This window comes from Mobula hypostoma, chromosome 7, assembly GCF_963921235.1.
Source record: "Mobula hypostoma chromosome 7, sMobHyp1.1, whole genome shotgun sequence".
In the NCBI taxonomy this organism is placed as follows: Eukaryota; Metazoa; Chordata; class Chondrichthyes; order Myliobatiformes; family Myliobatidae; genus Mobula; species Mobula hypostoma.
Window position 1 is genome coordinate 33,989,427 of NC_086103.1, and position 26,149 is coordinate 34,015,575.

Here is a 26,149-nt window from a genome sequence, read left to right on the forward strand (position 1 = left end):
TGGCCCACGATGCCGAGCATGTACTTACTTCAGAAATTACCTAGGGTTACCCATAGCCCTCTATTTTTCTAAGCACCATGTACATATCCAGGAGTCTCTTAAAAGACCCTATTGTACCCACCTCCACCACCGTCACTGGCAGCCCATTCCATGCACTCACCACTCTGCGTAAAAAACTTACCCCCGACATCTCCTTTGTACTTACATCCAAACACCTTAAAACTGTGCCCTCTCATGTTTGCCATTTCATCCCTGGCAAAAAGCCTCTAACTATCCACACGATCAATGCCTCTCATCAAATTATACACCTCTATCAGGTCAACTCTCATCCTCCATCACTCCAAGAAGAAAAGGCCTAATTCAGTTATAGAAATTAGAAACTCAGGGTGATTACAAAAGATACCAGTGCCAGAAAGTTAAATTTTAGCCTCTCAGTGACAATATATCAACAAAAGCAGAGCAAAACCATGAAAATTCATGAATTTCATGGGATATTTTGGGTGTTTTTTTTCTGTTTAGCAGAAGTGAAAGCTGAATTGGAGGCGATAATTGTATATAGCTATTATTGTTCATTCATGTAAGCCTTCCACTCATTCGGTATTTTTGCACATCAGCTACTTTAAATTAAACAATTAATCTACATAGGCATGGCCCAACTAAGAGCCATATCTTCAATTATCTGTTTGCTCATTTAATAAAGTGGCATCCCTCTAAGGATTGCTTCAAAGCAAAAGATCAAAAGATGATTCAAAGTTCAATGGAGTTCACCTAATGCAGGCATGTGTAACCATTTTTTTGTCCAATTACTAAAACATCATCTGCTTACAGCCTTTTCCCTTCTCTGGCATAATTCCATTTGGTCAGGTAGCAACTTCAGTGTAGACCACACAGTTACTGATCCTTTACATAGACACCTTAGATTTATACAACATGCTTAATGTAATAAAAGACATTTAAGACACAACGTAGAGGCAGAAGGAAAATAGGCAACATGCTGCCTGCCATGTATTGAAATGGTAAGGCCGGTTAATGTAATTTGACACTTGGCAAGTATGGTGATGATGTCATCAGTCTGGGACAGGACAACACGCAATGTGAGGGAGCACAGAAGGGAGAATGAGAAATAAAGGCATGTTCAGAGCATAAAGTGTTGAGTCATGATATATGCACTATCTAATTACGTACTAAGATAGGTTGTAAATACACAACAGTGGTGACGAGGATACGGAATTTGAAAGTAAGTTTATCGTTAGTTGATAAGAATGGGGAAATCAGGGATCCAAAACTTCCAATGTTTTATGGAACCAACAACGCTAGGTCAGAGATGAACACGGTGTCTGATCTCCTTTGAACTTCATGCTGACGGTAAAGGACTGATAGTGGACAATAACGTAACAGATAAGACAAAACAAAGAAGCAGAGCACTACTTTTGCACCTTGCAGGACCAGATGTGCAGGATCTGTTCTCAACACTACCAAACATGGGACAAGTCACAGACTATGCGGCAGCAGTGGATGTGCTGAATGCTTACTTCATTCCCCAGGTCAGCACTACATTTGCCCAGCAGCAGTTTAATCAGCTTGCCCAAAAACAAGGTGAGATCGTTCAACAGTTCTCTACTTGCTTTTCTAATTGACACAGACAACCAAATCAAGGAAGCCATATTGGAAAATGTAACTCGGTCTCCGTGCGGGGAAAGCTACTGGAGAATATGCAGGGTCTAACACTTGCTCGCACACTGGAAATAGTGGCACAATGTGATAAAGTAGAGGAACAGTTGTCAGCCTTGTCACTTCAAGTGAGCCAGCCAGAGCCTGCGCACAGTGTTTCACACCGTGAGGACACAACAATTGGCAAAAAGACAGACCATTAATACAAGTGAAAGGAAATGCTACAGATGTGGAAATTCAGATCCCTGTAGAGATCCAACATGCCCAGTTCATGGAAAGACATGCAGAAAATGCACTGGAAATGACCACTTTGCAAAATTGTACCGGAGAAAAGGATTAATGACATAAAAGTGAACAATGGTGAGGATGAACAGAAGGAATTTGCATTTGTTGTTAATGGGACAGAGTCATCTGAAAAAATTACTTTTAGTGTAGTGGGTATAAATCTGTACATGTTAGTAGATTCAGGAGCCAGAAGTAATACACTGGGTGAAACGGTGTGGGGAAAACTTAAGTCAGAGAAGTGCCATTCACATGTTCCAAAGCAGAAGAGAAAGTTGTCCCCATATTCATCTAGCACTTCACTGGAGGTTAAGGGGGTGTTTGAATGTGAAATAAGTATTGGAATTAGAACAGACCAGGCAGAGTTCATTGTGATAAACAGCAATGGTGAACCACTCCTGGGTAGAGAAAACAGCTACAAAACTGAGTGTGTTAAAGATTAGAGAAAATATGTCAGCAGTGACAGTGATTAAAGAGTCAGTTAAGTTGCAGTAAGCAGAAGTGTTTGAAGGAGTAGGAATGTTGAACACTAAGCAAATCAGTTTGTACATTGATCCAAAGGTAAAGTCTGTGATACTCAGATGCACACCTTACAACTTAAGGGAGGCTGTTGAGAGAAAAATTGAACACTAAAGAAAATGTTCATTATCAAGAAAGTTGAAGGCCCAACTCCTTGGGAAACCCAACAGTAATTTAACCAAAACCTGACAAGAATGTGCCTAGACATAAGAAGGGCAAATGAAGCAATTGTGAGGGAGAGATATCCCATTCCAACTGTAGACGAGATACTACAGGGTATGAATGAAGCTGCCATGTTTATCGAACTAGATTTGAAATGGCGCTATGACCAGCCAGAACTTACTCCAGAATCTAGAGAGATAATCATACTTGCTGTGCATAAAGGGGTGTATAGGTACAAGAGTCTGATATTTGTTGTGTCATCAGCCAGTGAGCAGTACCAGCATGAGATAGCAAATGCTTTAGCTGGAATCGAAGGAGTTGAGAACACCTCAGATGATGTGATTGTACATGCGTCGAACCAAAAACAGCATGATGAGAGACTGCATGCTTAAAGAGACTTGCAGAGTATGGATTGACACTGAGCCTGAACAAATGTTAGTTCAACATTGACAGATTAGTTTTCATGGGAATTCTCTTGTCACAGAAAAGCATCAGACCAAATGAGGAGAAAGTGTGAGCAATAACGGAGGCTTGTGAACCACAAACCACTACAGAAGTGAGGAGTTCAATATGTCTTCTTGGCTACAGCAGCAGATTCATACCACAGTTTGCAACTTCATCAGAACCACTGAGAAAATTGTCCAGGAAGGACACCCAGTTCAAGTTCGGAGAAGAACAGAAACAAACATTCAAAGGTCTAAAAGAGGAGCTAACAAGAGCAGGTACATTGGCCTATTTTGATAAAGATGCACCAATTAAAGTAATAGCAGATGCCAGCCCAGTCGGACTGGGGGTTGTACTCATACAAAAACAAAATGAAGAAATGGTACCTGTCTCCTACGTGAGCTGTAGTCCAACAAACTGTGAACAAAAATACTCACGAACAGAGTAGGAAGCATTAGCACTAGTATAGACCTGTGAAAGACTTCATCCTTATTTGTATGGGAGAAAATTTGACCTGATCACAGATCATAGACCTTTGGAGATGATTTACAGTCCAAGATCTAAACCATGTGCATGCATAGAGCAATGGGTCTTGAGCCTTCAACCATATGATTACAGAGTCATACACATGCCAGGAAAACAGAACATTGCAGTTTCATTGTCAAGGCAACTCTCTATAGTTAGGGGGTCAGACAGGCAATTATGTGGACACAGGAAAGAAATTCAGATGGTAGTTTGCCTCCCAGATGCCAGGGTCCGGGATGTTTCAGATCGTGTCCACAATATCCTGCAGTGGGAGGGAGAACAGTTCTGCCTTTAATACCATCATTCCAAATAATCTGATTCCTATGATCCGGAACCTGGGCCTTAGCACTCAGATCTGCAGCTGGATCTTCAACTTCCTCACAGACAGGACCCAGGCTGTAAAAATAAGGGAAAAGCTCTCCTCTACAATCACTCTGAGCACCGGTGCCCCACAAGGCTGTGTACTCAGCCCCCTGCTGTACTCACTGTACACCCATGATTATGTAGCCAAGTTTCCATCAAACTCAATATATAAGTTTGCTGATGACACAACAATTGTAGGCCGTATCACAGGTAATGATGAGTTTGAGTACAGAGAGGAAATTAAGAACCTGGTGGCATGGTGAGAAGACAATATCCTATCCCTCAAAGTCAGCAAGATGAAAGAATTGGTTGTTGACTTCAGAAAGAGTAGAGGACCGCACGACCCAATTTACGTCGGTGGTGCGCAAGTGGAACAGGTCAAAAGCTTTAAGTTCCTCGGGGTCAATATCACAAATGACCTGACTTGGTCCAACCAAGCAGAGTTCACTGCCAAGAAGGCCCAACAGCGCCTATACTTCCTGAGAAAACTAAATAAATTTGGCCTGTCCCCTAAAACCCCCACAATGCACCGTAGGAAGCATTCTTCTAGGGTGCTTCACAACCTGGTATGGAAGTTGTTCCTGTCCAAGACCGAAAGAAGCTGCAGAAGATCGTTAATACGGCGCAGCACATCACACAAACCAATCTTCTGTCTGTGGACTCATTATACACCACACGCTGTCGCAGCAGTACTGCTGGGATAATCAAGGACATGACCCACCCAGCCAACACACTTTCCGTCCCTCTACCCTCTGGGAGAAGGCTCAGGAGCTTGAAGACTCGTACGGCCAGATTTGGGAACAGCTTCTTTCCAACTGTGATAAGACTGCTGAACGGATCCCGACCCGGATCTGGGCCGTACCCTCCAAATATCCGGACCTGCCTCTCGGTTTTTTTGCACTACCTTACTTTGCATTTTTCTATTTTCTATTTATAATTTATAATTTAATTTTTAATATTTACTAATTTTAACTATTTTTAATATTTTTAAATATTTAATATTTGTAATCTAGGGAGTGTGAAGCACAGAATCAAATATCACTGTGATGATTGTACGTTCTAGTACAAATTGTTTGGCGACAATAAAGTATAAAGTAAAGTAAAAAGTATAAAATACATATTGGTACCAATGACATAGGTAGGAAAAGGGAAGAGGTCCTGAAAACAGACTGCAGGGAGTTAGAACATAGAATAGTACAGCACAGTACAGGCTCCTCTGTATCTCTGCTGCTACCAGGGGGCCTATAGAATATCTCCAATAGAGTAACTGCTTCCTTCCTGTTCCTGACTTCCACCCATACTGACTCAAAAGAGGATCCTGCTACATTACCCACCCTTTCTCTGGCTGTAATGGTATCCCTGACCAATAATGCCACCCCTCCTCCCTCCTCCCCTTTTTCCGCCCTCTCTATCCCTTTTAAAGCACTGAAATCCAGGAATATTGAGAATCCATTCCTGCCCTGGTGCCAGCCAAGTCTCTGTAATGGCCACTACATCATAATTCCACGTATGTATCCAAGCTCTCAGTTCATCACCTTTGTTCCTGATGCTTCTTGCATTGAGGTACACACATTTCAGCCCTTCTACCTTACTGCCTTTACACTGTTTATTCTGCTTCTCTTTCCTCAAAGCCTCTCTGTATGTTAGATCTGGCTTTACTCCATGCACTTCTTTGACTGCTCTATCGCTCTGGGTCCCATCCCCCTCGCAAATTAGTTTAAACCCTCCCAAACCATGCTAGCAAACCTATCTGAAAGGATATTGCTCCCCCTCGAGTTCAGGTGCAACCTATCCAATCTGTACAGGTCCCACCTTCCCCAGAAGAGATCCCAATGATCTAAAAATCTAAAACCCTGCTCCCTGCATCAACTCCTCAGCCACGCGTTCAACTGCCATCTCCTCCAATTCTTACCATCTCTGTCACATAGCACTGGCAGCAATCCTGAGAACGCCACCCTTGAGGTCCTGTTCTTCAGCTTTCTGCCTAGTTCCTGAAACTCACACTTCAGAACCTCATCCCTCCTCCTGCCTATGTCGTTGGTCCCAACATGCATCACGACTTCTGGTTGCTTTCCCTCTCGTACCAGGATGTCGTGCACCCGGTCAGAGACATCCTGGACCCTGGCACCCGGGAGGCAACAAACCATGCAGGTGTTCTTCTCATGTCTACAAAATCTCCTGTCTGCTCCCCTGACTATAGAGTCCCCAATGACGAAAGCTCTCCTCTTCTCTGTCCCACCCTTCTGCACCACAGGGTCAGACTCAGTGCCGGAGGCCCTGCCACCATGGCTCACACCTGGTCGGTCATCCCCGCCAACAGTATCCAGGACGGTAAACTTATTATTCAGGGAAATGGCTACAGGGGTGCTCTGCACTACCTGTCTGCTCACCTTTGCTTTCCCCCCTCTGACTGTCACCCAACGACCTGCTTCCGACAGCCTAGGTGTGACTACCTCCCTGTAGCTTTCATCTATGACTGCCTCATTCTCCCTTATGAGTCGAAGGTCATCCAGCTGCTGTTCCAGATTCCTCACACGGTCTTCCAGATCGCCCAGCCGGATGCACTTCTGGCAGATGTGACTCTGCGGGAGAGGGGAGTTCCCTCACGACTGCCACATCTCGCATGAGAGGCACATCACCATCTCAGGAGACATTGTAAAAACTAACTGTGAGCTAGCTTGTCTTCCTCCTCTTCTTGTCGAAGCCTCTCGAGTCATAGCCTCAAAGCTCCACTCCTTCACTGGCCCACTCACTCACTGGCTGCTTTCCACTGGCCGCTTTGCTTGAGCTATCCCTCTATTTATCTGTTTGAGCTTTTCGAAATGTTTGGTCACCTGACCTCAACTGCCCAATCAGCTGCTTCCTGCTGAGTCTTTTAGGAATGAAGTTGAGAAGCAGGGCTACAAAGGTAGTAATCTTGGGATTACTGCCTGTGCCATGTGACAGTGAGGATCGGAATAGAATGAGGTGGAGGATAAATGTGTGGCTGGGGGATTGGAGCAGGGGGCAGGGATTCAGATTTCTGGATCATTGGGACCTCTTTTGAGGCAGGTGTGACCTGTACAAAAAGGACGGGTTGCACTTGAATCCCAGGGGGACCAACATCCTGGTAGGGAGGTTTGTTAAGGCTACTGGGGAGAGTATAAACTAGAATTGTTGGGGAGTGGGAACCGAACTGAAGAGACTGGGAAAGAGGTGGTTGGCTCACAGATAGAGAAAGCTTGGAGACAGCATGTGAGGGAAGATAGGCAGGTGATAAAGAAGGGAAGCGTTCAGACTGACGGTTTGAGATGTGTCTCTTTTAACGCAAGGAGTATTGTGAACAAAGTGGATGAGCTTAAAGCGTGGATCAGTACTTGGAGCTAGTACGTTGTGGCCATTACAGAGACTTGGATGGCTTAGGGGCACGAATGGTTTCTTCAAGCGTCGGGCTTTAGATGTTTCAGAAAGGACAGGGAGGGACGCAAAAAGGTGGGGGCATAGCACTGTTGATCAGAGATACTGTCTCCGCTGCAGAAAAGGAGGAATTCATGGAGGAGATTGCTGAGCCTTTGGCAATGATCTTTGCATCATCAATGAAGACGGGAAAGGTTTCGGAGGATTGGAGGGTTGCGGATGTTGTTCCCTTATTCAAGAAAGTCAGTAGAGATAGCCCAGGAAATTATAGACCAGTGAGGCTTACTTCAGTGGTTGGTAAGTCGATGGAAAAGATCCTGAGAGGCAGGATTTATGAAGATTTGGAGAGATATAATATGATTAGGAATAGTCAGCATAGCTTTGTCAAGGGCAAGTCATGCCTTACAAGCCTGACTGAATTTATTGACGATGTGACTGAATACATTGATGAAGGAAGAGCAGTAGATGTCGTGTATACGGATTTCAGCAAGGCATTTGTAAGGTACCCCGTGCAAGGCTTATTGAGAAAGTAAGGAAGCATGGTTTCCAAGGGGACCTTGCTTTGTGGATCCAGAACTGGCTTGCCCACAGAAGGCAAAGAGTGGTTGTAGACAGGCCATATTCTGCATGGAGGTCGGTCACCAGTGGTGTGCCTCAGGGGTCTGTTCTGGGACCCTTACTCTTTGTGAGTTTTATAAATGACCTAGATGATGAAGTGGAGGGATGGGTTAGTTGTGTACATACATCTATTGATGCTTCTGGACACATCTTCAGTGATGTTCCTGGAATCATCGGGTGTTTCTGGTCTTTCAACATCATACAACCTCCTCCAGGTGACTCAGCCGGGGCTGATCAGACCCCAGCTTGTGTCCAGATGGCTAGCTACTTATGACTCCATGGCTCCCCTCTTTTGAGCCACAGCCATCTTGAGGCCCTCTCTGCTGCATCGGTGGTACTGCGGATGGCTCTCCTCTTCCTCTCTCCCTCGATGCCCAAAATGCTGAAAGTTTGCTGATGACACAAAGGTTGAAGGTGTTGTGGATGGCGTGGAGGGCTGTCAGAGGTTACAAACTGGACTGAGAAGTGGCAGATGGAGTTCAACCCAGATGTGTGAAGTGGTTCATTTTGGTAGGTCAAATATGATGGCAGAATATAGTATTAATGGTAAGACTCTTGGCAGTGTGGAGGATCAGAGGGATCTTGGGGTCCGAGTCCATAGGACGATCAAAGCAGCTGCGCAGGTTGACTCTATGGCTAAGAAGGCATACGGTGTATTGGCCTTCATCAATCGTGGAATTGAATTTTGGAGCCGAGATGTAATGTTGCAGCAATATAGGACTCTGGTTGGACCCCACTTGGAGTACTGTGCTCAGTTCTGGTCACCTCACTACAGGAAGTATGTGGAAACCATAGAAAGGGTGCAGGGGAGATTTACAAGGATGTTGCCTGGATTGAGGAGAATGCCTTATGAAAACAGGTTGAGTGAACTCAGCCTTTTCTCCTTGGAGCGACAGAGGATGAGAGGTGTCCTGATAGAGGTGTATAAGATGATGAGAGGCATTGATCATGTGGATACTCAGAGGCTTTTTCCCCAGGGCTGAAACTGTCTGCCACAAGAGGGCACAGGTTTAAGGTAACACACATCAAAGTTGCTGGTGAACGCAGCAGGCCAGGCAGCATCTGTAGGAAGAGGTGCAGTCGACGTTCGCCAGTTAGTCCTGATGAAGGATCTCGGCCTGAAACGTCGACTGCAGATGCTGCCTGGCCTGCTGCATTCACCAGCAACTTTGATGTGTGTTGCTTGTATTTCCAGCATCTGCAGAATTCCTGTTGTTTACAGGTTTAAGGTGCTTGGGTGTAGGTACAGAGGAGATGTCAGGGGTAAGTTTTTTTGTAGAGAGTGTTGAGTGCATGGAATGGGCTGCCGGCAACAGTGGTGGAGGCAGATACAATAGGGTCTTTTAAGAGACTTTTGGATAGGTACATGGAGCTCAGAAAATTAGAGGGCTATGGGTAACCCTAGTAATTTCTAAGGTAGGGACATGTTCAGCACAACTTTGTGGGCAGAAGGGCCTATATTGTGCTCTAGGTTTTCTATGTTTCTACGTTACTGGGAGAGACTGCTCAAAAAGAGAGACACAAACATGATTCAAAGGAATATGTCTGGTTCATAGCTGTGAGTGCTATGCCTAAAGCCCTGACAACACGAAAACTGGAGAGCGTCAGCCACAGATCCAGAGCTGCAGGAGGTGCATAAAGCCATCATGAATAGACACTTTGAGAACTGTAAGGCATATGCGCCCATTGCAAGTGAGCTGTGTGTAGTGGGTCATCTTACCCTCAGAGAGACAAGGGTTGTTTTACCTAAATCCTTGCACACACGGGCACTCGCCCTAGCTCATGAAAGACACCTTGGAATAGTTGGTGCAAAACCTGGAATGGATAAAGCAGCTGAGAAATACTGCAAAACTTGTCATGGCTGTCAAACTGTATCTAGCCCCATCTTTCCCAAACCACTAAAACTGACACCATTACCAGATGGTCCTTGGCAGGAGGTAGCTGTTGATTTGCTTGGACCATTACCAACAAACCATTCCATTCTAGTAGTAGTCGATTACTACAGCCAATTTTATATGACATTTTGACCTCTATAACTGCAGAAAGAGTTATTGACAGTCTGGAGAACATTTTCAGTACACATGGACTGCCCATATCTATCAGATCAGATAATAGACTTCAATTCAGATTTGAATAGTTCAAGGAATATTGTGAGGGTAATGGCATCAAACACCTGGGAACAACACCAAAGTGAGCTCAGGCAAATGGTGAAGTGGAGAATCAAAATGCATCACTGATGAAAAGGATTAGGATTGCTCAAGCAGAAGGACTTGGCTGGAAACTTGAACTGAGAAAGTATGCGTCTGTGTACAGATGTGTGGAACATGCCAAACAGGGAAAAGTCCTGCCAGACTTCTCTACAAATGCAAAATGAGGGGAAAGTTACCAGACATCAAGGAGATACACACAGCGGAACTGGAGGTACGGGACCTAGAACAAAGAGGAAAGTACAAGCTGTATGCAGACAATCACAGAGGAGCACAAGAGTCTATGCAGAAGTTGGGGACACTGTGCTTATCCGGCAGGGAAAAGTGGACAAATTCCGTCCACATTTCAACAGAACACCTCACGGGCTGGTGAGGAAAACAAGGAATCAAGTGGTAGTTGAATCTCCAACTGAAGTGGAGTATGCAAGGAACACCATACATGTAAAACGTTCAACACAAAAGAGACTTTTGACGTAATTCAGGAAATTCAAGGATTTGACAATGAGGTACCAGGACAGGAGAACAATATGATGGACGGTTACAGACAAGCTCAGGTTCACAGTGAGCAAAAGCCATTACCAGACATTGAAAGCAAAGAGAAACCGGTAGAGAGACCTCAAAGGGTGAGAAAACAACCTCTGGAGTTTAATGAATTTGTGTTGAAGCAGGGCTTTAAGTTGTGCTTTTTGAAACAATGAAAACTGTTGTAAGTTGAAAATGAAGTTTTCAGTTCCAGAGTTATCAATAAGTTGAAACAGAAAATGTGTTGGTTATAGTCATGCATATCAGAGAATATCTGTTGAATTGAAATGGTTAAATCTGTGGGTTAAATGTGTTCTGAAACATTGAAGTTCATTCCTCAGGAATTGAGGGATGTAGTTTATTGAAATGGTAAAGTCTGTTAATGTAGTTTGACACTTGTAATGTACGGTGATGATGTCATCAGTCTTGGACAGAACAACATGTGATGTGAAGGAGCATGAAAGTGAGAATGAGAAACAAAGACACATTGAGAGCATGAGTCATGACATATGCACTATCTAATTAAGTACTAAGATAGGTTGCAAATACATGTAACACTTGCTTCACCTAGTGGCTTAATATAGGGGGTGATGACCCCCTGCCGGCCAAACTTAAGAAATCTTGTTTGGGTGGATTATGCGCGATGTATCCCCTGTTACAAAGCAGTACCCAAAATAACAAACAGTACACAATATGTGATTAAACAATTAAGCTTTATAACTGCAAACACGAGGAAATTGGCAGATGCTGGAATTTCAAGCAACACACATAAAAATTGCTGATGAACGCAGCAGGCCAGGCAGCACCTATAGGAAGAGGTACAGTTGATGTTTCGGGCCGAGACCCTTTGTCAGGACTAACTGAAAGAACAGATAGTAAGAAATTTGAAAGTGGGTGGGGGAGGGGGAGATCTGAAATGCTAGGAGAAGACAGGAGGGGGAAGGGATGGAGCTAAGAGCTGGAAAGTTGATTGGCAAAAGGGATATGAGAGGATCATGGGATGGGAGGCCTAGAGAGAAAGAAAAGGGGAAGGGGGAAGCCCAGAGGATGGGCAAGGAGTATAGTGAGAGGGACAGAGGGAGAAAAAGAGGGGGGGGAGGAGGGAGAGTAAATAAATAAATAAATAAATAAATAAATAGATAGATAGATAGATAGATAGATAGATAAATAACAAATAGATTGATTAATTAAAAAAATAAATAAATAATGGATGGGGTACGAAGGGGAGGTGGGGCATTAAGTTAGAGAAGTCAAGGTTCATGCCATCAGGTTGGAGGCTACCCAGACGGAATATAAGGTGTTGTTCCTCCAACCTGAGTGTGGCTTTATAACTCTTACTTTGACTACATGGTTAGTAGAGAAACAAAATATAAAAGAAAAAAGGGCCCAAATCTTATTAAACTGTCTGTGCACACAAAGTTGGAGCTCACTGTTTCCCCTTCGCTGATCCTCCTTCGATCGTCACTGCCCTTCAGACCCTCACTCCGAGTCCACCCCATCCGGTGGACTACCAAATCCCTCCATGCATGTCTTCTCTCTTCATCTCCCTCTCTCACTCTGGTAAAAGCCTGCGAAAGCAACTGCTTCCAGAATCACAAGACACAGGGACGCATATCTCGTATTGGCTTCATGCATCCTGTTATCTCCAACAATAACCCAAACATTGCTGCTACAGAGAAACCATTACCTCAGCAGTGAACATTACAAAGAAGCCATTGCATTAGCAGTGAAACCTTACAGCGTGTTACATACACAACACTGCCTTTCTAAAATAATCATGATAATCCTACATTGAAGATGAGAAAAATATTTCATCCATAATCAAGAATCATTTCACAGTCAAGATGGCATCTGTGTACAATGCTCACATAGTTGACATCTTTTGGATAAACCATGAAACCATATATTTCACTTCTTTTATGTCTTTTACATTTGTTTTTCATCTTGATTGCGATTCTGGAACAGTTCAAGCCTGTGATTTGCTGCTTGGAGATTGTTGGGGTCTTCAGCGCTTAGCAGCCTCTGAGAGAATTCCAGAAAGTTGTGGACCATGTGCGAATTTCATGACAAGAAGGCTGCGGACGGGGCACAAGACAATCTTTGACTCCATTTCATCGATTAAAATTTCCATTGTTTGCCAATTAAAGTGACGAGGGAGGTTGAAACATAGAGGCCAATGTGGAAGGTGAACACTAGCTGCCTGCCTTTTGATCACCGGTGGATTCACTCTTCTGCTGGAGACAGGAAACTGCCTTTTGATCACTGATGGGTTCACTCTACTGCTGGAAACAAGAGATTGCCTTTTGATCACTGGTGGAATCACCCTGTTGCTGGAGAGGGAAAATGCTGCCTTTTTGCCTGGAGAGCATTATCCAGGTTTTCTACATTTTGGATATGAACTTGGACAATAGACTTTTCTGTGTTTATTGCCTGATTTTTCTTGTTCTTTTAATGCAGGGGAGGGGGATTTGAGGGTTGATGTGCCTGTTCCATTTTTGTTCATATATTGTGTGGGGAGCAGGGATTTGGGGGATGATGATTGGGCTGCCATTCTATTTTTCTTTCTTGATTCTGTGGCTATCCGGAGCAGTAGAATTTCAGAGTTGTATACTTTGATAATAAATGAAACCTTAGAAATCACTAGCTACATTTAAAATTTCCTCCAGCATATTTCCACCATAATTTCTCTTATTGTAACTTGGATTAAACATTCTTCTTTGAGGCCAATAACTCTCAATTTCAACATCAACATCAAAGCATGGGATTAATTCTGGGACTTTCTAGGAGGCGCTCATGGAGTAAGGTACACTTGGCTTTGCTCCATTCCCTATACTTTTTTTTTACCCATAACCACCCTTATTCGTTTTGTTTAAACCTACACTAAGGGGTTTATATACAGTTTTTTTTTTAACTTTGATTTTAAGTTGTTGGAAATGGGAACTTTCAGATGAAGAGACGTTAAAAACAGCAAAGATTCCGACGGTAACGAAAGAAAACATGGAGACCCTAAATCATCTACAGATATCCTATTAACTTCTGACACAATTTCGAACCTTCCAGATGAAAAATTCAACCGTCAAGATGAAAAATTTAACCACAGATTTTCAGTGATGGAAGGAGTTTTAAAGACGGTTGAAGATAATCTTAGGTCATTTTTTTGAACAACAACAAACGAGAATCTCAGAACTCGATGAAGGGATTGAAAGATTGAAACCTTGGAGCAAAATTTATCTTCGACATCTCATATGTTGGAATGTTACAAATCCAAGATTATCGACCTTCAACATTGCTCCCTGAGACAGAATTTGCGGATAATCAGACTTACCGAAGGCGTTGAGAAGGGGGATCCAGTTAAATTCTTTTCTCAATTCTCAATGGACGTGTTTGGACCGGAAGTTTTGGATACCCCTCCATTAATTGACTGGGCCCACCATATTCCTTTCGCCAAACCAACCATAGGTTCTAAACCAAGAGCTGTTATTATTCGGTTTCATTACGTTCACATCAAGGATCGTCTGATACCAGCTGCTCGAAGAAGAGGAATGATTGAGTTTCAAAGTTTCAGATTTTGTTTGGTTGAGGACTTCAGTCCCAAAGTTTTAAGGGAATGGATGGCTTTTAAACCAGTGTCTTTAGATTTTTTTCAGAAAGTTTTCAAACCAGCTCTCCTTTACCCAGCTCGTCTGAGAGTTGTCCTTCCTGATAATTCCCACCGTCTCCTTAAATCCTCGATCAAAGCTCAAAAATTTCTCGATGATCTGAAATTGCCTACTAAGATCCAATTATTTTATTGCTTTTTCTTTCATTTTTGTTCCTATTTTTTTTTGTTAGTAATAGATTTACAGATTTGGATCTTTGATAATCTAAGGGCTTAGGTTCTTGGTCTGTAGTGTAGGTATTTTTTATACACTTTTCGATTAAAGTATTTCTTTCTTAATGACTCTGTCCATTTTTCTTTAATTTCTATTTTTATTCTTACTTTCTCTGCTTTTGAAGGTAGTTAAGTAGAAGACTCGGGGCTTAATTTTGTTTTTGAAAGGTTTGGGGAAGTATGTGGTTCTTTTCGTCTATTTACATTTCAAGATGGTGTTTATGCCTTTCTTCCCCTACGCTGTTTTTTCTATATTGTTGCGTCATTTTCTTATTGTTTCGATTTGAAAAGTACTAACAATATCAACTGATGCTTGTTTTTTTAAAAAGACTAATAAGATGATATATTGTCCTATGCTTTCAATAACTGTAGCTTTCATTTATTTAGATTAATCTTTGGGGTGTTTTTTTTCATATAAACCTATATCTTTTGGTCTGCCGTTTAGAAAGATGTGGTTAGATTTAGTGTTAGCTTACTTTTTGGCTTCTCTTTGCCTTTTTTCTGGGTCTTTATGGGTGGGTGGTGGGGTTCTTTCTATTTTTAGTCTAGTTTTTTCAAAGGGGCTAACTTGCAACTACAAATATGTCGTAACTTCCAGTTCCTCTTCAAACCCTTTTTCCCTCATCTGGAGTCATGAGCTTGTACTCCGGTTAACCCTTTACATACCAAATGGTTAACTTTAGTAATATGCACAAGATTATTAACTTTGTTTTGTGGAATACAAACGGTTTAAACCACCCGATTAAACAGAATTTTTAAAATGTATTCCACAGAATGAATGCTCACATTATTTTTGCACAAGAAACTCACATGAGGAGTGAGGATAATCAGTGTTTTTTTAGGTTTTGGCGGGGTCAACAATATCATACGAACTCAAATCTCAAAGTAAAAAGAGTTTCAATTTTCATAGATTCTTCAGTATCATTTGTTCATTACGAAATTATTTCAGACCTAAATGGTAGATTTTTGTTAAATACCAGTTTATTTTTTAATAAAAAGGTTGATATGGTGAATGTTTATGCTCCAAATATTGACCATCCTGAATTTTTAATTATTTGCTTATAGCTCTTCTTAATTTAAATGATTATATGCTGATAATGGGTGGAGATTTTAACTGTTGTTTAAATCCTTTGATGGATAGATCTGTTTCTAATCAGACACTTCCAAATAAATCTGATACTCTTATCAATTCTTTTATGGTTGATACAGAAATTGTAGAAATTTGGAGATTTTTATATCCTAAGGATAAAGCGTTTTCATTCTTTTCTCATGTATATCATAAGTACTCTAGAATTGACTATTTCCTTATTGACTCTCGTTTAATTCCATTTGTTGTTGACAGTAACTATGACTCCATTGCAATTTCCGACCATGCGCATTTGAAACTATCTATCAAATTAATGGATACATTTTCTAACAGTAGACAATGGCGGTTTAATTCTACTCTTCTTCAAGATTGGAAATTTGTTAATTTCATCAAGGATCAGATCGATTTTTTCTTTTCAACAAATGCTATGGAAGAAGTTTCTAGTGGAATATTATGTGAAACTTTTAAAGCATATATATGTGTTCAAATTATTTCATATTCTGCTGGACTGAAAAAAACAAATTAATAATGAAATATAAATGCTGGTTGATAAGATCAAAGAAATTGACAAGGAATATTCTAGTAAGGAGCTTTATAAAAAGAGAGTAGAACTTCAAATGGAGCATAGCTTATTACTAACATCCTTGATCGAAAATCAATTAAGTAAAACTAGAAGTCACTTCTATATACATGGTGATAAATCTGGTAAATTGTTGGCTCATCAATTGAAAACTGCTTCAGTTAAACACCAGATTCTTAAGATTCGTAAAAGTGATGGTATCCTGACCATTGATCATGATGAGATAAATAAATCCTTTCAAGAATTCTATACTTCACTATACCAATCAGAATTTTCGGATGATCTTACTATAATGCACGAATTTTTAAGGAAATTGAATTTTCCGAAATTATCATCTGATGAATGTTTAGTATTAGAAACTCCCATTACTGAAGATGAAATTAAAAATGCAAACACGAGGAAATCTGCAGATGCTGGAATTTCCGAAGGGTCTCAGCCCGAAATGTCGACTATTCCTCCTCCTAGAGATGCTGCCTGGCCTGTTGCGTTCACCAGCAACTTTTATGTGTATTGCATGAAATTAAAAATGATATTTTTTCGATGAATTCAGGTAAAGCACCTGGTCCAGATGGGTTCACAGTAGAATTTTTCAAATCATTTTCTAATATTCTTTCACCTTGGCTACATAGAATTTTTAAGGATGCATTATCTACAGGTAAATTACCACAGTCCTTTTATGGTGTTTTTATTTCCTTACTTCTTAAGTAAGATAAAGATCCCACTGAATGTGCATCATATAGGCCTATACCATTGTTGAGTGTAGATTCCAAGATTTTTTCTAAAATATTAGTGACCAGATTGGAAAAAGTATTGCCTCAAATTATTTCTGTTGATTAGACGGGATTTATTAAAAATAATTATTTTTTTTAATATTAGGAGATTAATGAATATTGTTTATACTCCTTCATCTAGAACTCCAGAATGTGTCATTTAACTAGATGCTGAGAGAGAATTTGACAGGGTTGAATGGACATATTTATTTAGTGTGCTTGAAAATTTTAATTTTAGTCTGACATTTATATCTTGGATTAAATTAATGTATCTTACCCCTTTGGTGTCGGTATTTTACCAATAATCAAAGATCTCCCTTTTTCAGTTGTTTCACGGCACTAGGCAAGGTTGTCCTCTTAGTCCGTTGCCATTTGATATTGCTTTAGAACCTTTGGCCATTGCTATTCATGAATCAACTAATATATTTGGTATCACCTGTGGGAATAAAACACATAAGTTATCACTATACACTGATGATTTATTACTATATATTTCTAACCCCGAAAAATCTATTCCGGCACTACTATCTTTGCTTGATAAGTTTAGTAATTTTTCAGGCTATAAATTGAACCTTAATAAGAGTGAACTCTTCCCTTTAAATATGCAGGTTCCAATTTATAGATGTTCACCATTCAGACTAGTTATCGATTATTTTACTTATCTGGGTGTTAAAATTACTGAGAAACATAAGGATTTATTCAAGCATAATTTTTTTACCTTTAATTGATCAAATTAATCAAATTTTTATTAAATGGTCCCCATTGTTTCTATCAATGCTTGGTTGAATTAACGCTATTAAGATGATTCTCCTACCAAAATTTTTATACTTGTTTCAAGCATTACCAGTTTTTATTTCTAAATCCTTTTTTGATATTTTAGATTCTAAAATCTCTTCATATATATGACAGAACAAAAATCCTAGATTAAGTAAAAGATATTTACAGAAGTCTAAAAAGGATGGTGGTTTGGCTTTACCAAATTTTAGATTTTATTATTGGGCAATTAATATCCGATATTTAATATCTTGGACACAAGATTTGGATATAACTTTACGCCACAATGGGTAAACCTGGAATGTAAATCTATACAAGGGTTTTCTTTGACTTCCATTTTATGGACTTCTTTACCATTTGTTATTTCTAATTAAATAAACAAATAGTTAATCCAATAATTAAACATACAATACGAATATGGTTTCCATTTCATACATTTTTTGGCTTGACCCAATTTATTTAATCAAGCCCTATTACGTCTAATTTTTTCTTTCAACCTTTTATTATAGATCAAGCTTTCTTGGTATGGAAAAGAAAGGGTATATTAAGCTTTCGTGATTTATTTTTGGATAACTGTTTCATATCTTTTGAACAGTCATCTAATAAATATAATTTGCCTAGATCTCACTTTTTCAGATATTTACAAATTAGAAATTTTTAAAATATTTAATTTACCCACATTTCCAACTTCACATCCAATTGATATTACAGAAAAAATTCTAAGTTTAAATTCTTTTCAGAAGGGTTTAATAGCATTCATTTATAATTTGATTATGAAAATAAATTCAGGTATACCTGATAAAATTAAGATTGAATGGGAAAGAGAACTCCAACTTCATTTACCTATAGAAAAATGGGAAAAGAATTTTTCATTAGTTAACATGTCCTCTTTATGTGCTAAACATACATTGATACAATTTCAGGTGGTGCATAGGGCACATATGTCTAAAGACAAATTAGCTCATTTCTGTTCACATATAAGCCCAATTTGTGATAGATGCCACTATGAAGTTGCTTCCTTAATTCATATGTTTTGGTCTTGCCCTTTTTTGGATAAATATTGGAAAGATATCTTTGATATTATTTCTACTGTTTTGCGTATTAATCAACCACACCCTGTTTCTGCAATTTTTGGGTTACCAATGATGGAAGATAATTGCTGATCCCCTTCAGCCTGTCAGATGATTGCTTTTATAACATTAATGACTAGAAAATTTATCTTATTGAACTGGAAAGAGAGCAATCTCCCTAATACATTTCAATGGTTTTCTCGAACTATATCTTGTTTAAATTTCGAGAAAATTAGAAATGGCACCTCCGACCCTTCAATTTAATTTGAAGAAACTTCGAGACCATTTATTCAATGTTTCTATATGATGGAGTTTGACCTTTTTGAATCCTTTTTTTAACTTAAAATACACAGATAGAGGAGTGGAGTTAATGACATTAATGCTTCTATCCAATGTAATATGTTAGCTTCTCTTTTTTTCTATAGTTCTGTTTTTTTTTAGTTTTATTTAGTTTAGGTTAATATCACTTAGTTTAGTTAATATGTCTTTTTTTCTAATTTGGTATTTTTTTTAAAGATTTTTTCTCATTTGTCCCTCTACCATGTTTAATTATATTTAGAGTTTGGAAAACTTTATACATCTGTATTATTACCAATGATATATTTGTAATGTCAATTATTAATAATGTAATCTTAATCTCTGTTTATTAATATTGTTATGTTTATAATTTTGAAAATTAATAAAAAGATTGGAAAAGAAAGAAAGGGGTTAATTCTGAATTCATCTATTTCCAGTTCTATTTATTCTTGATTTAAGACTAGTGGTTTGATGGTTTAATTAATCTGTATACTGATGATAGGTTCCCCTAAGGATCATTTATCGGAACCATAGATTGCTTAAAAGTTTATGAATTTGTATTAATACAGCTTGTGGATCTGCTTTCCTGGGTTTTATTAACCATTTCATGCTGGGTTCTGTTTTTTCATTCATTCATTATTACACAGAATAAAATATTTGAGTTTTTTTTTTGTCAATTCCAGCATTCAGATCAAAATGTGAAGGACAATATCAAAGAGTCAAATGACATTACACAAGCAAAAGATTTCCTCTCTTCAGATTTATCAAACCAAGGAACACATTTCGTGAGCTGTCCATCAAACATCACACATGACAATGAATCAGGTAAACTGTCCAGGTCCTTCAATCCTAATCACAATGCTTCACGTGGGATGGAAGTAGAAAAGATCAGAATAATGCAAGAATTCAATAGTGAAACTGGTAAATCCAGATAATGATTTAAAAATTCAGAAGTGTGATGTACTAGTTCAACACATGATCTTAAGGAGTGCTCAAAACTTCTCGTTGATATCTGTGAGTACCTGAGAATGCAATAATTGTAGACCATGGTGTCTCATCCACTAAGAGTTGCATTATTAATTCCAGCATGGCATTGGGCAATTTGTCATTCATAGAACACAGAGCCCATTAGCCTAGAAGATTATAATTTAAAGTATCTACTTAAAGACCTATTTATCGATATCTCATTAATGATAATATTCTTGGTAAAATGTACTAATTGTTAATGATTAGGGAGAGGGTTTCAAGGACCAGATTATGATTTACTCCTACAGAACACTATATTAATTTAATTAAAAACAAAACTGTACCAGTAACTGACTCAAAAACAAGTGCTTGCCGCTAAATGTTCTCACCTGTCTCAGAAGTGAATAATGTTAACTTATATTGATTACTACAATACTTTACTTTCCAAGAACCTGACAAAAAAAGTGATTCATTGGATTCCAAACTGGACCTCAATCCAGACTACAAAGTCCAACTGCAATCTACTAGTCAGAAGATGAACACAGCCAATATATTGTCTACTACTTCTGTGATGATTTCAGAAAATGGATGCTCACATTTGATGCCAAAAAAAGTAAGAATTGCATTTTAAAAGATTTACTTAAGCAAGTCAATAGCCAAGCACTGATATTCAGTTGGTCTGTAATCTTACCATAATTGATGGAAAGAGAATATCTGATCCTTAAAGTGTGTCATAGATGTGTTATGTGTCTAGATCCTGTGTCTGATTTTTACAGCACAATGTTGGCAACTCAAAAGCTCCAGATTTGTAGAATAAAATATGCCAGCACAACAATGCAAGCTGTTCAATGCCATGAACTTTATTCTCTGTATATTCTGCCAGACTCCCACTAGGCAGACATCAATGGTCTCAGCAAGAAGGTGTCTGGCATGGTTAACCATAACAATGTGCAGGATTTTCAAAGTCCAAATGAATTTTGTTATCTAAGCAAATGTATTTTTCCTGAAATCCAGTGCCATAAAGAATTTCAGAAAATTCTGTCAAAACTCGTACAATTAATATATGAGATTCTGCAGATGCTCGAAATCCAAAGTAATGCGTTTAAAATGCTGGAGGAACTCAGCAGATCAGACTGCATCTATAAAGAGGCAACATTTTGGGCCAATGTATGGTCTCTGTCCGAAATGTTGACCCTTTAAAACTCATAGACTGTCCGCCAGATCTCAGTCCTGCACTGCTCCATCCACATCACAATACCAAACAATGTTAACTATTGAGTTCAGTATTTATTTTTCCACCACTATTCTGTTATTCAGAAATCCTTCCTTTGATTTTAACTTATTATGGAGGACCATAAAGTTTTAAGGAGGACCATAAAGTTTTAAAGAGCCAAGTATAAATGAAATCTTTATCCCCTTTCTTTGTTTCTTTCTTTTTCAATCCTAACCTAGCGGGAAGTAATTATCTTATGTTTTACATTCTGTTCTATAAATTCTGCATAATTTAGCTGTGGCTAGATTTAAGTAAGGCATTAGTAACAAAAGCTACAAACTTCATGCTACATTTGAAGTTTTACTTACGAGCTATAATTCTCAGAAACAAATCCTCTAAAGCAACTTCTGAACTTACTCTACCTACTTAGTCACTACCCAATTGTTTGAAGAGGTAAAGACAATGCCTGCTTTCTATTCACAGGAGTGGTCTAACAACACTAGGTGGCACCAAAACATCAATTTACCTTGGCTCATTTCTGAATGTTTTCACGAAGGAAAAAGGGCAAACTCATATATAAAAAAGAACTTGCATTTATGAAGCACTATTTGAGGTCTCAGGTAAATTTGAAGTTTAGACACTCCTGAAATATAAGAATATAATGAAAGCCCTTTTCTATCATTAGGAGAAAATTCTACAGCAAGTTAAGCTATAACTGTGTAAAGGTTGGTAGGGGAAGGAATTGTTGATATTTTGTGTTGAAAGGCTACATCTGGTTTGAGGGGGAAGAGGGAATTCAGTCAGCATATTAATGAGAGAGGGAGTGGTGAGGTGGGGCATGCAGCTGATTGGTGGACTGAGGAGGGTTGAAGATTGATTCAGATTGGGGAGGGTGATGGGTAGATTTGGGAAACAGAGGCAGCTGGATGTTAGGTGGAGGCAGACAAGAAGAAAAGGAGATAGAGCCAAACGGGACAGCAGAAAGGGAGGTGGAGAGAAGATCTGATATATGATAACACAAATGCTGTCAGTTCTGGAATCTGATACCGCCGTCAATATTGGTTCTTAAAGTGTAATCACAACAGTTTTGAAGTTAATATAATGGTGAAAGGCGCAGCAATGAGCAATCCTTCTATGAACAAATGCAACAAACTTTCTGCTAGTAATGCCTGGAACATCTAGAAACTCCAGAGATCAGATCTCTCTGCTTTTGAGTTGGGATTGGTAACTTTCCCAATCTGGGACATGGACCTTCTGGAACATAGTAGACCCTCATGGTTTAAATTTAGTACATTCAGAACTCACAGCCTTCACTAGTTTAAAAGATCCTTGTCTAATCCTGCCTGCTGGCGTGACATGAATAATTAGTAAACAGGAAGTGGAAGAGTGAATGTAATGCTGAAGGCAAGGAGGATCTTAAAACTCTCGTGGTAAATGGGAGGGTGGAGGTTGAGAAGGAGATTGGAGAATGTGGTTCATAACAGAATGAGATAAAGAGAGGGGCAGGTATGGATATGGTGAAAGTTGGGGATTACCATTAAAGTGCAGAGCTCTGGGAGAAATAGCAAACAGTTGGACAGAGGAACTAATGATTGGGGGTGCAAGAAAGGGATTGCACATCAAGCTTTGGGGAAATTAGAGTTTAGGCAATTGGAAGAATGTGAAGCAAACTGAAATTCCGTGTGAGTACCATGCTGAGACAGGAAAATCCAGTAAAAATGAAATGGACAATTTGAAAAATTAATTCTGCTCCTGTACAAAAAAAGAGGAGAAAGAACATCACTGTATTCTATGAGAAAAGTCATAAGGGAAAGGAAATAGCATTTGTATAGTGGACTGTTAAATCATGAAATATTTTGCCATTTGTGACTATTCCAATACAGACTAAATCATCACCTTAAAACAGAAAGATATTTGTATTGGCAAAATAAAAAATGAAATGTAAAAGTGTTTGATTCTAAATAAAATAACATGAGAGTTCCAGCAGCACTTTATTAGATTATTAGATTAGATTAGATTATGAGGACACGCAATCCTCTTTTATTGTCATTTAGTAATGCATGCATTAAGAAATGATACAATACTGTATTCCTCCGGTGTGATATCACAGAAACACAGGACAGACCAAGACTGAAAAACGGACAAAAACCACATAATTAGGGTAAATGAAAGTAGGCTTTTATCCACTGAGGCTGGGTGAGACTACAACTAGAGGTCGTGGGTGAAAGGTGAAACGTTTAAGAGAAACATGAGGGGGAGATATTCTTCACTCAGAGGGAGGTGAGAGTGTGGAATCAGCTGCCAGCAGAAGTGGTGAACGTGAGAGTGATTGCAGCATTTAAGAAAAATTAAGTAAGTACATGGATGGAAGAGGCTTAGAGGGCTATCGTCCAGGTGCAGGTCGATGGGACTAGGCAGAATAATATTTTGGCATGATCTGTTTCTGTGGTCCAAAGGACTTGTTTCTGTGCTGTAGTGTTCTACAACTCTATGACAATAACATTCTATGATGGTGCTTCTTGATTTATCAATGATATTTGTATTCCTAGTGAAATAATTTTACTGTTGAGCTGAGAACATTTACAGGACTCATCGACTGTCGGCAATTACTTCTTCATTACAAAGGTCTGTCAATGTTTCCCTCACTTTTAGTTTCCTATCTTTGGAACCATTCCCCATGATCAGACCCCTTCTTTAGGCTCTTTCATTCTTATTTTTGCTTACGCGTAGAGACCTTTGAATTTTCTGCAACATCTATGCTCTCATAAACCACTAGAAGGCTTACCCAATTTCAGAGTCTTTTGTTACTGTATATCTAGATTATAATGAGTTTTCAGCTATCATGTATGTGACCACATTTCTGCAAATGCTTCCAATCAAACTTTGCAACTCTAGTCAAAGTCAAAGTGGAACTCTTGAAACTCTCACAAAATGCTGGAAGAACTCAGCAGGTCAGGCAGAATCTATGGAAATGAATAAACATTCGATGCTTAGCACAATGACTTTTCTTCAGGACTAAGGGCAGGGGGGAGGATGCCAGAATCAAAAGGTAGGTGGAGGGGAAGGATGACTAGATAGAAGGTAATAGGTGAAGTCAGGTAGGTGGGAAAGGTAAAGCGTCAGAGAAGAAGAATTATGATAGGTGAGGAGAGTGAATCATGGGAGAAAGGGAAGAAGGAGGAGCACCAGGGTGTGGTGATGGGCAAATGAGGAGAAGAGGTAATAGGACAGATAGGGGAATAGAAAAAGAAAGAAGGAGGAGGGGAAAAATCTTTGTTCATGCCATCAGATTGAAGGTTTCATCGATGGAATATGAGGTGTTGCTCCTCCGCCATGGGGGTGGCCTCACCATGGGAAAAAAAGGAGACCATGGACTCCTGTAAAACTGTCGTTAAAGAGACTCGATGGCGTCAACTCTTTCCCACCTAGTGTTGATGTAACTGACCCAGTGTGACAGTGCAGCCATTAAGTAGTCTAGGGGAATAAGCCAGGTTTCTGGCCTCACTGTGTGCTGCAAATCATACTGAGGATAAGATCTGACTTGTTTTAGTTGACTTTCTTAGGTTCATGCCTGGGAAATGACTGTTCATCTGATGCTCTGTGTGAGCCAACAACTTCAGGAAAGGAAAATTGGGAATAAAAAGTTTTCAAGTATTTTTGAAGCTTATTTGATAAAAGAATAAAGTTTTCACTTTAACAGCCTGAATAACATGCCTAAATGTCAGATGTAATTTGTTGGCTTTGAAGCACTTCAGTACCAGCAACTTGCATTAAAATAACACTTTTAATGTTATAAAACATTGCCAAGTATTTCACAGGAGTGCTGCTGAGCATGATCTGGCATTGGACCGCTTGCCAAGATATTGGTCTGGATTGTGATGGTAAATTCCAAGTGGGGCAACTGGTATTTATCAATTTAACTGGCAGCAAGTCGAGGAATTCTGCACATGCAAATTCAAACACAGAAGTTGCAAAGTTAGAAAGTAAGTACATTGTAATATATTGTATACTCTGCTGTTGGACCCTTCCCCACCTCCACCCCCAAGCATCTCGTAGAAGAGGTCAACCTTGATGACATAATGCTGTTGAATCAGCTTCTGGATCCTGCATGCAGTTAGGCCTGGCCCAGTATCTGCAACCTCGTGCATGTGAATGGGAACTGCAAGGAAGAGAAGGAGATGAATTCCCTTTTCTTTGTTCCAAATTGCTTAATGCTTTATCTAATTATGGTTAAAATCTTTTAGTTGATTTAAATATTTCAGATTACTTATTTCATTTTAATAAATTGTCAGGGTAGCTTTTGGAATGAAGCTACTACTCTTCACAATTAGAGACCCACAAAACATTTTGTCTCTAGAATCCCAGTTGCTTCTGGCTGGCAAAATAGGAAACCCTCATCCTGATCAGGCATGGACTTAACCCAGGATGCAATTGTGATGTACCATGACAACGAGATCTAACTTATTTGAAGCAGAATGCTGTGCATTATGGAGCAACTTCAAACTGCAGAGAGAAACAGAAGGAGGTGGAGATGTTAAAGAGAGAACAGAGTAACGTAACTGGTGGTGATGTTAAAGAGAGTACAGAGTAATGTAACTGGTGGAGATGTTACAGGGTAACGTAACTGGTGGAGATGTTAAAGAGGGTACAGAGTAACGTAACTGGTGGTGATGTATACAATTCACAACCACCGACGTTGAGTTGGACTTTCACTTTAAAAAGCTGGTCTGACGTGATGACATAATTACATAAAGGGTTTTTATCATGCTTTGAGTTCGGTTTTTTGGTGTTCAATAAATAAGTTGCTACAGT

At 39.5% G+C, this 26,149-nt stretch overlaps 1 protein-coding gene across 5 annotated transcripts in view; it reads left to right on the top strand.

Annotated features, from left to right (window-relative positions):
- LOC134349225 (uncharacterized) overlaps positions 1-26,149 on the top strand; it is a 155,789-nt gene that overhangs the window by 30,003 nt on the left and 99,637 nt on the right. For all 5 annotated transcript variants that reach the window (XM_063053236.1, XM_063053233.1, XM_063053232.1 and 2 more), the window contains 2 exons: positions 19,842-19,983; positions 20,574-20,737. In XM_063053236.1, the coding sequence (XP_062909306.1) occupies positions 19,842-19,983; positions 20,574-20,737 (306 nt within the window). The remainder of the gene's footprint in view (positions 1-19,841; positions 19,984-20,573; positions 20,738-26,149) is intronic.